Raw genomic sequence first — 15,932 nt, forward strand, 5'->3', positions numbered from 1 at the left:
AGGTGATCTTCCTCGCCTGGTGCTGCCGCCGCAAGCTCGTGGAGCAGATCCAGCCAAATCCTCTTCGCTTAGTTTACCACACGGTGCCGCCTAAAGCTCTCGGAGATGAAGGACCGGCCCAAGCGGACAGACCCGCCCAGGCCGCGCCTAGGCCGATTTTTCGAACACTAGCTGCATATGCATGTGTATGATATCAAAAAACCAGTTGGTAGGAAATGGAAGGTGATGAATGATTCTGACACAGACAAGGTACCACATGAATATAAATTGCTTCTGTTTGTGGCTGTAAGGTAAATAGAGCCAGACTGGTTGAAGATGACCTGAAAACCACTACCCTCAGTGTGTGTTAACCAATAGACATAATTAGGAGTATCCAATTTGAAATTTGTTGTATAAAGCGAGAGTGCTCCATCAGATTGTAGTGCAAACTGGAACCTCCCTCGTGAGTAGTGTGACGCCGTGTAGCTAGTGTGGAGTGTGTTGTTTAGTTTTATAGTCTGGGTTGGTAGGATTGTATCACTTGGTTGATCAAAACTCTACCTCAAATTGTTTGAATTTCCATTGGCCAGAACGAAATTTCCTGTGTCAAGCATGGCGCTGCATAGGCAACTCCAGTACCACCAAAGTCAGCAATCCTTTTTTGTTTGCCTGTTGCAATATCATTGAGCATCAACTGGCCATGTGCACTGAGTTCAACTGTGGATCTTTGTTGCACTAGATTGTTGCCATTGGCTGACCAGACAACAGTCTTTTCGGGTATTTTTTTAAACCAGATGGCTAGTATGAAGCCACCATCACTACCAATCTTTTGGAAACCGAAATCCAATTCCCCAGATGGTGAGTGAAGCTAGTGTGGAGTGCATTGTTTAGTTTTAGAGTCTGTGTTGGTAGGATTGTATCAGTTGGTTGATCAAAACTACTCTCCCTCAAATTGTTTGAATTTCCATTGGCCAGAACGAAATTTCATGTGTCAAGCATGGCTGCATAGGCAACTCCAGTACCACCAAAGTCCGCAATCTTTTTTGTTTGCCTGTTGCAACTGGCCATGTGCAGTGAGTTCAACTGTGGATCCTTGTTGCACTAGATTGTTGCCATTGGCTAACCAGACAATAGTCTTTTCGGGTATTTTGTTAAACCAGATGGCTCGTATGAAGCCACCATCACTACCAATCTTTTGGACACTGAAAGCGAATTCCCCAAATGGTGAACACCAGACAGAGTTATTGTTGTCCTTTGCAGTGAGGGATGAGCCCAAAGATATATTGTTGTAAGTGTGAGCAATGATTCAAAATGGCAGTATCTGTAGAAGGAGAAGTAGAAAGAAAAAAGGATATGGTAGTTCAAAAGCCATGGTACATAATTAAGGAGTTAATGGTGAAACTGCTGATAAGCATCATTTGCTATATCTTTATATAATGCCATCATCTGTGGAGTCACCTACAGTACCTTAAGATCATCGACAATCCATGCAATATGTTTTAACTGAATGTGTTATGCTCTGGTTTGCTGCCCACATAAGTTTTCTAAAATGACAAACAAATGCAGTCCTCCCTTGATATACACAAAAAATTCAAATGTTCTATGATATGATTTCTCTTGCTGTTTGTATGTGCAAATTGAATCTTTGTTCGGCGTACGAAGAATCTGTTTAACTAAATAATGATTTCGTTCAAATACACGGTGTATGGACAGATATGGAGATTTGTCTTTTTGGATCATTCCACGTATTTTCAGTGTTTTCAAAGCTTTCTGTCTCTGCCCTTGTTAGCCTCTTTCATGTGCAATGAACTTTGTCGCTATTGGTTTTTTAAAATATCAAATGATTTAAGGATAAGTGGAAACAAACTCCCCGGATAGTGAGGGTAAGAAAGAGTTAGCATTCACAGCAGTGAGGGATGAGCCTAGAGATATAAATAATCCTCTTGAATGCACCAAATACATTTCCATCTTCTTCATGTCATCCTTTGCCTCATCATCATTCTCCAATAGCATGTGCAGTTTCTTTTGCTTATAGCAATCATATGCTCAATCAGCTAGTATCATTTGATCTCATCCTCCATCTCTGCCGCATAATTCTTTCAGCAGCTGCAAATAGTCTCCCAAGAATTGATTGAATTTGGGTTAGCCAGCACAAAATTTCCTGTGTCAAGCATGGCTGCATAGGAAACTCCAGTGCCAGCAGAATCAACACTCCATATCTGTTTGCCTGCTGCATCATTGAGCAGAAACCGAAAGCAAATACTCCAGATGGTGAGGCCCAAAAATATGCCTAGGCTGCCTGTGCGGGTCTAGGCGGCGCCTAGGCGGCCTGGGCGGGTCTAGGCGGGTCTAGGCGGCCTGGGCGGGTCTGGGAGCCTGGGTGTGTCGGGTGGCTGCTTCTCTACTCTTCTCAACCCAACCAGTGGCAGCGACGACTTCTTATCCACTGGTCAGAAAAAGAGGAGAGACGATGGAGGTAGAGAGAGATCAGAGGTGATAGAGGTGAAGAGATGAGAGATAAGTGAGGATAGGGCTCGTTGAAAAAAAGGTGAAGCAGTGTTTGTGAAACGCTGTGTTTCACTTATGGGCTGGTATTTTAACAAGGTTCTCTTATGGGCTTGGGCCCATATATAAATACATAAATTAATTGTGTTTTTGTTTCAACCCTCTGCTTTATAAGCATATATCATATGATTTTCACACACACACATATATATATATATATAACATTTATTTATATTAATTTTGGTATAAATTTATAATTTGTAAAACAAAATAATTATTATTATAAAAATAAAAAAAATAAAAAATGCCTAGGCGCCTCCCATACTTACTGTTTAATGCTTTTCTTTGTCACTGCACTCGTTAAGATTTTTTCATATACAGTATGAACTTCGTGAGTAATGGATTTTGTGTGAGGTCTATAAGCATAGGTGTTGTGTTGTGATGTATTTTAATACTTTAAGATGCCTGAAGTAAGAACAAGACATATCTTGGAACTTTTGTCTTTCTGAGGCGTACAAGTATGCATTCACAACACAACAATTAAACTGCAAGATGGAAAAATAACATATAGAAACCATTATCTTAATATCCAGCAAGAAGAAAAAAACAATACAAAAAACTGAAATCAGTCACCACCACCATTAAGCAAACATCTAGAATGAAATGTTCACGTTAAAAATCCAATGAAAACCCAAGTCATAACATCTAGTTGCTGGCTTTGAATCCATCATGATCAAATGCATAAAAAACAAAATTTGGAAACAATCAGTTCTAATTGTGATCACTTAGATAGAACATATAATGGGGATGGATTTGGTGGGACTAAATCCATCCTCATTAAACTTTGGCATTGAAAGTTTAGGGTACAGAACTCGTCACCGGGGACGGGAGGCAGGAAGAGCTGGAATGCTGGATAGAAGAGCTAGCTATTCCCTTTCATTATATATATATATATATATATATATATAGAGAGAGAGAGAGAGAGAGAGAGAGAGAGAGAGAGAGAGAGAGAGAGAGAGATGGTACAATAGCACTCGTGTTCTGCTTATTTTATGGTCGATTGTGCAATTCATCCCATGACATTGTTACCAAATTGAAGATACTCATGCTATATATTTTAAGTAAAATATAGGTGCTTATGGGGTTTGTGATCCGGTGGTGGGGAGACAATGCATAAACATCGCTGATATAGTTTTTGGATCCAGATCGAAATCACGTTGTGACTGATTTAGCTGTGAAGAGGATGAGTTGCTCTTGCCTCCCGAACCGTGTGATATATATTGAGCAGATGCCAAAGGGAAGGAAAGAAAACTGAAACACCAAATTGAACATTCAACTGCAAAGTACAAGACCTTTCTCTTTTCCAAGATTTGCATGATTGGGTTGAGAAGTTTCTTCTATTGCCACACTCTCAGCAAACCTTATCCCAGGCTTGCGGAGACAAATGGATCAATGATACTGAGTTCAACTATGGATCCTTCTTGCACAAGATTCTGTCCATTGGCTGACCAGACAATGGTTTTTTCTGGTATTTTGTTAAACCAAATGGATATTATAAAGCCACCCTCTTTACCAACTCTTTGGAAACCGGAAGAAAATTCGCCAGATGGTGATGGCCAGACAAAGCTGTCATCCAAAGCAGTGAGGGATGAGCCCAAGGGTATTTTGTGGTCAGTTTGAGAAGTGGTGAAAAATGGCATATGTAGAAGGATAAGTAGAAAGTGTTGGCGTGACTTGTGGACTATTGACTTACTTTCCTTACACACCAAGAATTCCTATTATAATTGTAATTGATTTACTTTAATTCCTTATTTCTTACTGTAAATAGAAATATGAATTTATTATTTACTTGGTCATTAAGGCTTTGGTGTATTATAAATATGACCTCCTACAAGGAGAGGAATACACAGAAAATTCCTACAAACAAATATTATCACATAATTCTCATATTTTAGCATAGTATCAGAGCGGTGATCTTGGGATTGCTGACTCTAGATTCTAAATCCTAGCCACCACCATGGGGGAGGATGACTCTCCTGATCCTCATGGCAATAGCACCACTACTTCCTCCTCTCATTCTCAACCAACTATAGCCGAGTTGAGTGTCCAAATGGCTCAACTTTTGAAGATGCAGACTCAAACCTCGAACCTAGTCTTAAATCAGGATCCTACCAAGATGACCTCAAACTTACTAAGACAGCAACCCCAAACTCGACTCAGACGATGAACCCGAACCCGACTCAGACAACGACCCCAAACCCAACTTAGATGACGATCCTAACAACGATTACCTATGAACCTTTCGTTGCACATATCGACATCAAGTTGGATGGCACCAACTATGCCCTATGTTCCCCAAGTTGTCGAGATGTATATATCTGGCAAAGACAAATGTAGTTATATTAATGGCGATCTTCCACAACCTCCTACAACTGCTCCAATGTTTCCCCCTTGGCACACCGAGAACTCCATCGTGAAAGTATGGCTCATCAATTATCTGGAGCAAAGCTTGATTGGCAATTTCATTCGCTTTCCAATAGTAAAAGTAGTGTGGGATGCAATTGCCACGACTTTCTATGATGGCACTGAAACCTCTCAGGTGTATGATCTGAAACGACAAGTCTCCCGTAAGGGACAAGCTAGTGGCTCAATTGAAACCTATTGCAATATTCTCCAAAGTTCATAGAGAGAGATTGATTTCCGTCGACCAAATATGATGAAGTATGAATGTGATATCCAATGCTATAATGATATTTAGCAGGAAGATTAAGTTTACATATTTTTGGATGGCCTTGATGATCGTCTTGATAAGGCCTGAAGCGATGTTCTTCTCGTGACTCCACTCCCCACCGTGGACCAAGCTTATGCCTATGTCCACCGTGAAGATGTTCGACAAGCTGTGATGATGGGTTCATCCACACCCACTAGCGCTGGCTTAGCAGCCAAGAATGCTCCTTCAAATCCAGTCATATGCTACTGATGTTGGTGCACCACCTCCCAAAACCATCCCACCCTCCCGTCCCAAGTTTCCATTTGATGGAAGTGCTTGCACTCACTGTGGCAACCCTAAACATACCCGCGACACCTGCTTTAAATTGAATGATTATCCTAAATGGTGGGAGGAACTCCAAGCTTGCAAGCTCAGAGAAACTACCATTAGTTCCTGCTGTGCTGCTCTTGTCTCTACCGAACCTCAAATTGTTTCTCAATTGTTATGCATTGATAAATCTATTAGATATAAATTACCTTCCAGGCAAAAGGATGGGAAGCCACCAAACTGTTATTTACCTGATATTGGCAAGACATCCAAGTATCCAATTGTAATCATGTATCCACTGAGAAGCTGTTTGAACCACTCAAGGCTTTTGTGCATTAGTTGTCTACTATCCATATTCCAACCAAGGTTTCTAAAGCATTGAAAGATCCTAAGTGGATCCAAGCTATAAAAGAGGAGATGAAAGCTCTTGAGAAAAATTAGACTTGGACACTAGAGACTATACAACAAGGAAAAAGGATTGTCGGATGTAGATGAGTGTTTACTATAAAACACAATGCTAATGGATCTATCAAAGGATACAAGGTAAGACTTGTGACAATAGGGTACACACAGACCTATGGTATAAACCATGAAGAAACCTTTGCACCAATTACAAAATTGAACACCATCAGAGTCTTATTGTCCCTTGTAGCTAATTTGGATTGGTCATTACACCAATTTGATGTAAATAATGCTTTCTTGCATAGTGAACTCGCAGAGGAGGTGTATATGGGCATTCCTCTTGGATATAATACTACTCAAACTGGAAAAGTATATAGATTACAAAAGGCATTGTACATATTGAAACAGTCACCACGCGCATGGTTTGGACGGTTCACCATGGCAATGAAGAACAATGGTTTCAAACATAGTAACTCAGATCATATTCTATTCTTGAAACATCATAAAAGGAACGGAACAGCTTTATTAATCTATGTTGATGATATGATTATTACTGTGAATGTTAAACATGAAATATCTCAACTACAAGACTATTTGTCTATTGAGTTTAAGATGAAGGATCTAGGTGGACTCAAGTATTTCTTGGGGATTGAGGTAGCCTGATCACAGAGAAATATGTCTTGGACTTGTTGACAGACAGAGAAATGCTAGATTGCAAACCTGTGGACACCCATATTGTTCAGAATCATCATTTTGGAGAATACTCGGATCAAGTTCCAACTAACAAAGAAATATACCGAAGGACCAAACATTGCTTATGCAGTGAGTGTTGTAAGTCAATTTATGCATTTTTCAAGTAAAGACCACATGAATGCAGTTCTTCGGATACTTAGATATTTGAAGTCTGCACCTGAAAAAGGACTTATGTTCTCAAAACATGGTCATCTGAATATTGATGGTTATTCAAATGCAGATTGGGCAAATAATGTAATAGATAGAAAATTCGCATCGGGTTACTTCACATTCGTGGGAGGTAATTTGATGACATGGAGGAGCAAGAAACATAAGGTAATAGCTTTATCCACTGCATAAGCCAAGTTCAGAGGCATGACTAAATGGATTTGTGAGCTCCTTTGGTTAAGGAAGTTGCTTACTGAACTTGGATATAAACCTACATCTACAATGAATCTCTTTTGTGACAGCAAGGCTGCTATAACTATTACACATAATCCGGTTCAACATGATCGCACTAAACATGTTGAGTTGGATCAACACTTCATGAAATAGAAGCTTGAGGTTCAAGTAATTCAGTTTCCTTTCGTATAATCTAAGGATCAATTGATAGATATTTTGACAAAAGCGATTTCCACAATTCACTGGATCAGTTGGGCATTGGCCACATCTATGCACCAACTTGAGGGGGAGTGTTGGCGTGACCTGTGGGCCATTGACTTATCTTCCTTACACACCAAAGATTCCTATTATAATTGTAATTGATTTATTACTTTAATTCCAGATTTCCTATAGTAAATAGAAATAAGTAATTTATTATTTACTTGGCCACTAAGGCTCTTATGTATTATAAATATGACCTTCTACAAGGAGATTAGTACACAAAAAATTCCTACAAACAAATATTCTCTCATAATTCTCATATTTTAGCAAAAAGCACAAGGCATATGGTAGTTCAAAAGCCATGGCACCAAGTTACATGAGCTAACAGTGAAACAATCTATGTGAACATCAAATTTTACATTACCATTGTTTAATCTTCTGCTTAAAATCATCGAATCATATCCATTAAAGTCATCGACAATCATCGACTCAAATCATTTCTATAATTTTTCATGTCTTCTATTGTTCTTCTTTTCTGACCAATGAAAATTTTTAGTAGGACAGCTTGACTTCCAGTGTCATTGTATGAGGCAATTGATGCTTTGGTCGGCATCTTGAGAAACTCTTTCATTAAATAATCTTAAATGCTTTGGTGCAAGCAGTTAGGCATGCCCTTGTTAAACTTCTTCATACAATGACCTTTGTCACTACTATTGGCTTGTTTGCGTTCTACAAGATGCATTCAAAAATGTTTTTTGTGGGTAATTGAAAGCATAAAAGTCAAACTTGTGCCATTAAAAACTCTGAGCTAAATTGAGAACTAGGGTTTGAACTTTGATCCACATTAAAAAAAATTGGTGGTGCCATAATAATAAGAAGAGGATTATAAAGAAAAAAAAAAGTATTGCTTATAAAATTAGTCTAGACAGCCACCATGAATTCAAGTTGCCTTTGAAGCATATTTTTGAGATGGGGTAATGAATGAGGTTCATCATGCAGACCAATATTATGCTGCTTAACTTTGTGGGTTCCATTCCATGGCTTGAAATTTACTGTCTAACTTCCTAAGCATAAGCATATCAAAATTACTTGGCAATTGGCATGATTAGTTGGGTGCTTGAGCAAGAAAAACAAAAGAAACTATCTATGCCATGACTCATGAACGTAATTTAAAGACAAAGAAGAGACCATGTTCGTCTGAAGTTGGAAAGTCCTTTGCAGATGTGAGTTAGATCAGTTAGTGAAAGACAGCGTGTCCGCTCTCCCATGCACCATATTCAATTTCCCTCATCGTATATTAAAGTAGTTAGAATATTGTTTTGTAAAAATAAAAGTTTGAAAGCCCAAAGTGAAACACACCGGGCTGGTTTGATTGTTCATTGAATGAAGCCCATCCTTAATGTTCAATCCACACTCGAATACTTGACCCGCCAACTCAAAAATTGAAAAGGAGTAAAAATATTCCGTTGCCGCTAGAATAAACCAATTTTATTGGTCCACTTACAGTGCACACGGATCGCTATCCCTAACAACCTACAACAAATAATATCCACCGTTGATAACAATATGAATCAACGCTCCATATCCACCGATCCAAAACTTTCAAAATTTGACCAAAATTTCAAACCCGCCGCTTCTCCACTCTCTCACTCTATAAATAAATCTCATCAAAACCTCTCTAATTCACAAATTCATATCGGCCTCCTTTTTCTCTCATCTTCTCGCTAACCAAACACCCAAATCCTTCCATCTTTCACATCAAGACCAACTCCAAATGGCTCGTACTAAGCAGACTGCCCGTAAGTCGACCGGAGGCAAAGCGCCACGCAAGCAGCTGGCCACGAAGGCTGCCCGCAAGTCAGCCCCGGCGACCGGAGGGGTGAAGAAGCCTCACCGTTTCAGGCCAGGAACTGTGGCTCTGAGAGAGATCAGAAAGTACCAGAAGAGCACTGAGCTCCTGATCCGCAAGCTTCCATTTCAAAGGCTTGTGAGGGAGATCGCTCAGGATTTCAAGACCGATCTCCGGTTCCAGAGCAGCGCCGTGGCGGCGCTGCAGGAGGCGGCGGAGGCCTACTTGGTGGGTCTGTTCGAGGACACCAATCTCTGCGCCATTCATGCCAAGAGAGTCACCATTATGCCCAAGGACATCCAGCTCGCTCGTCGGATCAGGGGCGAGAGGGCTTGAGGAGATTCAGAGAGCAATTTAGAAATTATCTAGTCTATGATGTTTAAACGGCATGTAGTTAGTTGTAGATGTTTGCTTTATGCCTTAGTCTTTGTTTTGGCTTGTGCTGAGACGACAAGTAGTTGAACCATTCAGTTGGGTTTGTGTAATGCGGGGGCGTAATATGGATTTGAAATCTAATGGCTAGTTGGATTTGTGTTGATATTGCTGGGTTCTTGTTTCGATTGTCATTTGTCTTTGCATTTCCTATTTAAATCTCTGCTTGTATTGTCAAATTGATATTGCATATATGATTACGTTTTTGGCTTAAACTTGTCAAAATGTGGCCAAATTTTTTGTTATGCAAAAATAGAAAAAGGGTTCATTTTCACTCAAATTGGGATTATTATTGGGTTTGCGTTGGATGACATGAAATGTAGATGGGCCTGAACCCACAAATAACCCCAAAAAAATTGACCTTTCTGAGCATACAAGTCGTTGAAATGTTATAATGAGGGGTTGTGAGTGAGGCGGAAATGCTATAACAAGGAGTTGTGGGTGAGGGGTTCAATCTCACTACACAAGAGAGAATATTGAACTTGAACTTTTTTAATGATTGAATGGTTAGTTTAAACTTTTCATTGAACCCGTCACCAAAATTTGCTTCATTATGGAAGCTCCTGTTGGTGAGGGAGTTTTAATAAGGGGTCCCAACCAAGGGAGCGGATCCGTTGTCCCTAATTTGGTGCCTCATGTCCCTTCTTTAAATGTTTGAGTGTCCTATCACTTAACCCTAATATAACAGTGTTAACTTAATAAAATAAAAAACTAAAAATTGAAAAACAAAATAACAATAAATCATAGCAGCCAATGTTACCAAATGCCTCCGCCCAGCAAACACCAACAGTCCACTCCAACCTCTTTTTTAACCTTGGGAGCCTCACGAGCAAAGATAACCGGCATTTTGGGATATGAGGTTAAAGCTCGTCATCAATCAGCATTAAGAACTCCAACCTGGCAGCCACCCACTCCAACCTCTGTTTATGTATCTGTCTCTTTCTCTCCATCCCTCCCTCCCTCCTCTATATATCGTTCTTTTCTCTGCCAATCTTTATTTTTTGTTTCAATTTGATTTTTGGGTTTGGTTTTGTTATTTTTGCATGTGTTTACAATGAAAGGGACTGCTCACATGTGTATGATTTCGGGAAAGGGTGGTTGATTTTTATTGGTAGCAGAGCTTTAACCCACTACTAGATCGTGAACCTAGGGCGGCTTATGTTGGGTGGCTGGTCTAAGGTAGGGTAAGAAAGGGAGGTTGCCGCCAGTGGGATGGGGTGATTGGGGTGGTTGACTGTTGGTGTTTGCTGGGCGGAGGGACTTGGTAACAGTGGTTGTTATGATTTATTGATATTTTGTTTTTCAATTTTTAGTTTTTTATTTTATTAAGTTAACACTGTTATATTAGGGTTAAGTGATAGGACACTTGTCAAACATTTAAAGAAGGGCATGAAGGGCAGGTGGGGACAGCGGATCCGCTCCCCCCAACCAAAGAGAGAAAATATTAGACTTTAAAGCATTTGGGAAAGGCCCAAAACAAACAAAACTTAAGGCCCATATATTTGTGAAATTTTTCGCTATTTTTTTTATTTTTATTCAAACCCTATGGGAAGTTGATTACATCGTTTAATTAATTTTTAGAAACCAAAAATAAATAAATTCGTGAATCCCCCTAGTAGAATTGTCATGTCAAGTGAAACACAAAATTAAAAATAAAACAATAAAGGGAAAAAAGAAAAAAGAGATACGTTTGTAATCTGCCAGACGAGACATGTTAATTTTGATGTGGGTTATATGGTAAAACACCCAAGGTTGTTGGTGTGTCATACGGCAAATGCCAAATAGGAAACTTACCAATTACACCACGATTTTAAACCCTTCTTGAAAATGAATCTTAGCCGTATAAAATCCAACGGTCCGGATTTCAAATAAGAAAATATGACCGTTGGGGTTGAAATTTCGACCGTTGGGGCTAACGTCGGTTCGGGAGCTTCAAATAGTGCCCTTTGCTTTACTATTAGACTCATGAAACAAGAAACGCAAAGCGCAGAGCAAACAGAGAAATAGAGAGATAAAAGAAGGAAAGGAGACTTTCCTTGGGGTGAATTTATTGGATCCAGAAACCCTACAAGGCTACAGATCTCAGCAAACCATGGAGCACGCTAGAGCAGCAGTTCTTCCACAACAACCCAGAGGTATTCGCCGATCCCACCTCTGATTTTTTAATAGAACAACGATTCTTTCAAATTTCATTTTGGGTTTTGGTACTTTTCTTCGTTTAGCATATTGGGTTTATGTTTCTGCGATAATGCCATGGGTTTTTATAGCATTCATCATTTTTATTTCTGAGATCTTTCGATGTTGTTTTATCTGGGTTTCTCTTGCCCTGATCATTGATGGGTTGGGGTTATTCATCTAGATCAGTGCAAGATTTATTTTTTCCCAAATTTTATTTCATCATTTCAGTTTTTTTTTTTTATAATTTGGATCTGCCCTTTTCTGTTTCTTTCCCTATTTGTAAATTTGGAACGCAGAATTGATTGGGTTGTAGCGATTTCAGATTTCTTTTGGGGGTTTTTTGTATTTTAATTTCTTGATTTCGGCCATTTTCATGTATTTCTTTCATTCAGAAAATCAAGGTTTTTATTTATTTATATGTTCATGTTTGTTTTTCTTATAGGAAATGACAAAGTCAAGAATGAAGCACAGAGAAGGAACCGGCGTGTTCTTGGAGACATTGGTAATAATCTTGAGGCTGGTCGTATTGTTGAAGGGAAGCCCCCTGTTCAGATTTCTCGCCCCATAACTAGGTTTATCTCTCTCTCTCTCTCTCTCTCTCTCACACACACACACACACACACACACACACACACACACGCACAGGCGAAATTACTAACAAGTTGATCTTGACTTGCAGAAGTTTTCATGCACAACTGTTAGCAAAGGCACAACAAGCACAAGCAGAAAAGAATCATGTGGTAATAATCTTGAACCACTGCTTTTTATCCTTTATATAATGAATATCTAGTTTTGAATCTTGAAGTTAATTATACCTGTTCATGGTATTGGGCTTTTTAAATTTGTAGAACCCTGTGCTGCCGGTTGTTGAAGATAAAAAACGAGGTCCTGCCAAGAAGGCAGCAGTGGTAGTAGCGCCCAAGAAGGCAATTGAAAAGCCAAAATCTGAGACTGTGGTTGTTATAAGTTCTGACGAAAGAGTAAAGGATAAACCAGTGAACCAATGCAAGCCAGTAGAAGGGCCTTCAAGGAAGGAAGTCAAGACTCTGACTTCGATCCTCACAGCTCGAAGCAAGGTAAGTTTGTTGATTTTCTAGCATATTGAGAGAGAATTGCTTCCTTTTATTTGTTGGGGTATTGAATTTTTGTTTGCTGCAGGCTATGGCTGGTGGAGTTAACGTCAAGCCAAAGGAAAAGATTGTTGATTTTGATTCTTCTGATGTTAATGATGAATTGGCTGTGGTGGAATACATTGATGACTTGTACCAGTTCTACAAGCTCACTGAAGTATGTTCTTATTCTCTTCCCCCCTCACTTCAAATTTCCCCTTTTCCTATCGCTTCTCTTACTAAAGAAAACTTCCTTGTGCAGGATGACAGCAGAGTTAATGATTACATGGAGTCACAGCCAGACATAAACCCAAAGATGAGATCAATCCTCATAGACTGGTTGGTAGAAGTTCACAGGAAATTTGAACTGATGCCTGAAACCTTCTACCTGACTGTGAACATAATTGATCGATACTTGTCAAAGAAGATCGTTTCTAGGAGGGAACTTCAGCTAGTTGGTATTAGTTCTATGGTTATAGCATCCAAATATGAGGAAATCTGGGCTCCACAGGTAATGTTCTCTTATTCAGTTGTTTTATGAATTATTCATACTTGATTTCAAACTTGTATCTTTTTTAATCTGAAAATGGGTTCTTGATATGCAGGTCAATGACTTTGTTTGCTTATCAGACTATGCATACACTGGTGATCAGATACTTCTGATGGAGAAAGCAATTCTGGGGAAGTTGGAATGGTACCTGACAGTTCCTACCCCATATGTCTTCCTGTCTAGATACATCAAAGCCTCTGTTTCACCTGGTGAAGAGGTACTTATTTCATCATGACAATATAGCCATGCATACTTTAAGGTCTATTTTTAGTGAAGTAACATATACTAATTACTAATTTGATTCTCTTACGTTTGTGTAATGCAGATGAAGAATATGGTTTTCTTTCTAGCTGAGCTTGGAATTATGCATTATCCAACTGCTATTCGGTACTCTCCCTCCCTGATAGCTGCTGCAGCTGTCTATGCTGCACGTTGCACCCTCAACAAAGCTCCTTTCTGGACTGAAACTCTGAAGCACCACACTGGCTACTCTGAAGAACAGTTAAGGTAATGTCTTCTTCTATAAATAAGTTATAACCCTCTTCAGTTATAAATTATAATTAGCATATTTGCAGTCAATATTACTAATTGTGGAGTGTTGTGTTCTTTTGTCATACAACAGGGATTGCGCCAAGCTTCTGGTGGGCTTTCACTTGAAAGCTGCAGAAAGCAACCTTCAAGCAGTTTATCGGAAATTCTCGAAGCCTGAACATGCTGCCGTTGCTCTTTTCACTCCGGCCAAGAGTTTTCAGTCCTCATCTTCTTCTTGAGCTGATTCAAGTGTTGTGTTTATTTTGAGTCTTGTTTACTTTTTGTAGACAAAAGCACCCATATCCCATATGTGCTAGTGGTGTTTTTAGATTGAGTAATGAGTATGAGAAGATTCTAACAACCGTATTGTTCTAAAATACAAACATAGTTACGTTTCTGCTGATTCAGATTGTGTATTAGATAGATAAGATCAGCTGCAGAGGCTAATGGTCCAATTGCTGCAAGCTACTGCTATTCTTTGTATTCTTTGTAAGGAGTTTCTTACTTGGATTTGGATAGAAATCAAAAATATTAATGCATTATTAAACATTGGATTGGAGTAGATGAATACTGAAATAGTAATGTTCCTTCTACTGTATCATTTCTATGTTGCATGAGAGACTTTTGTCTAAAATGAACCAAATGAGAAATGGCTTGAAGTGTGTATGAAAGCAGCAATAATGCAACTTCGCATTACATCCCTTTAATAGTTAATCAAAATCTTGAGAAAGAAGAAATTTATTAAACGAGAATAATACATAGTAAAAATTGAAAATGTTTAAAATAAAAACAAAATACCCACTTTTCCCTGTTTTTCTTACTTTTCATTTTTTTTCTTCTCCCACTTCTGTTTACATAATAAATTTAAAATAGAGCATGACTGTAAAATTGAGGACGAGCTCCTTAAAACATTAACAAAGTTTCAACAAAAAAAGTATAAAATAATATTAAAATAATTTAACATGTGTCAAAACCACATTAGTTGTAAAATAAAATATACAATATGCCTAAAAATAAAATATACCTAAAAATGAAAAAACCACTTAACCCTAATCAAAATCACACAAAATGGTCTTAGGAATGAAAAAATGTGTGGATCCCATCTCAGAATCTGTAATCAGATCAACTAGGTAGGGGTAGTTGATCCAATTCCCATTCCATTTTTCCCTTACTACCTTCCAAAATTACCCTTACCACTTTAAAATAATTACAAAACACCCCAAACCCTATACAAATAAAAACTCACGTCACTTTAATATTATCAAGATTATGCTTAGGTTATTATTATTTGATTTTGTTAAAATATTATTTGAGATTGGTTAGTTTAGCACCACAATATGGAGGAACATGGACATAAAACAATATTGACACTTGTTATGTTCTTCCATCCCATAAAATGAAGAAACCAAACTTTGAAGCCGTTTTGTTTTGTTTTTGAAAAAAATCAATGGTTGTTTATTAATCACCATTGGAAAAAGTAAAATTTTCCCTTTTCACCTTGGTTGCTAGCCTCTACTTGTCTTGTTATGCTTCTTACCACTGTGTCATTTTTTTTTCTTCTATTATATTCCTTATATTTTTATATACTTGTTTTTTCATCACTTGTTATACATTATCTTATATTATTCAATTTGCTTTTTTAAAAGTTATTCAAGTGAAAAATATATATATTTATATGTGCATGGCATCTTAGTAATCAAATTAGTTTAGGTTATGATTCATGAGAGGTAAACAATAACAATGGAAATCAACTCTATTCCTGTGATGATTCCACATGGTTAGTAAACAACTTAATGAGAATGATTCTTCCTATACTGATTCATTACTTTAATGATTCCTAAATTCCCCAATTCCTTACTTCCTCCATTCCTGGTAAGTAAATGGCCCCTTGATGTGCTCCCAAGTGGTCCTAAGTTCAAGCCCCCATGGTACTCGCGTGTGTGAGTGTTCCCTACCCTTCCTAGTTTTGGCAAAAATCAAAATCAAAATCAAAATCTTAAGAACTTGGGGAATTTTTTTTTTACT

General features: G+C 38.4%; 2 protein-coding genes across 3 annotated transcripts; both read left to right on the top strand.

Moving 5' to 3' along the window:
* Positions 1 to 8,930: 8,930 nt before the first annotated feature.
* Positions 8,931 to 9,645, top strand: LOC103319471 (histone H3.2). Its single transcript, XM_008221017.2, has one exon. It carries the CDS (start codon positions 9,033 to 9,035, stop codon positions 9,441 to 9,443), a length of 411 nt encoding a protein of 136 aa, XP_008219239.1. The 5' UTR covers positions 8,931 to 9,032; the 3' UTR covers positions 9,444 to 9,645.
* A 1,853-nt stretch (positions 9,646 to 11,498) lies between these two features.
* Positions 11,499 to 14,469, top strand: LOC103319490 (G2/mitotic-specific cyclin S13-7-like). 2 transcript variants are annotated; one of them, XM_089050119.1, is made up of 9 exons: positions 11,499 to 11,674; positions 12,160 to 12,289; positions 12,400 to 12,457; positions 12,566 to 12,793; positions 12,876 to 13,004; positions 13,089 to 13,337; positions 13,432 to 13,593; positions 13,702 to 13,883; positions 13,999 to 14,469. In XM_089050119.1, exons 1-9 carry the CDS (start codon positions 11,632 to 11,634, stop codon positions 14,144 to 14,146), a joined length of 1,329 nt encoding a protein of 442 aa, XP_088906245.1. In that variant the 5' UTR covers positions 11,499 to 11,631; the 3' UTR covers positions 14,147 to 14,469. The 2 variants fall into 2 exon arrangements, with proteins under 2 accessions (XP_088906245.1, XP_008219261.2); XM_008221039.3 differs by having other exon boundaries at positions 11,500 to 11,674; positions 12,397 to 12,457.
* Positions 14,470 to 15,932: the final 1,463 nt, after the last annotated feature.

This window comes from Prunus mume, linkage group LG1, assembly GCF_029339155.1.
Source record: "Prunus mume cultivar Tortuosa linkage group LG1, ASM2933915v1, whole genome shotgun sequence".
NCBI classification, from domain to species: Eukaryota; Viridiplantae; Streptophyta; class Magnoliopsida; order Rosales; family Rosaceae; genus Prunus; species Prunus mume.

Excerpts from the sequence above, each read along its gene's own strand:
- LOC103319490 (XM_008221039.3), top strand. The coding sequence starts at position 11,632 with ATGGAGCACGCTAGAGCAGCAGTTCTTCCACAACAACCCAGAG. Across the intron at positions 12,290-12,396 it reads ATTTCTCGCCCCATAACTAG|AAGTTTTCATGCACAACTGT; the intron begins GTTTATCTCTCT and ends CTTGACTTGCAG. Across the intron at positions 13,005-13,088 it reads AGTTCTACAAGCTCACTGAA|GATGACAGCAGAGTTAATGA; the intron begins GTATGTTCTTAT and ends TTCCTTGTGCAG.
- LOC103319471 (XM_008221017.2), top strand. The coding sequence starts at position 9,033 with ATGGCTCGTACTAAGCAGACTGCCCGTAAGTCGACCGGAGGCAAAGCG.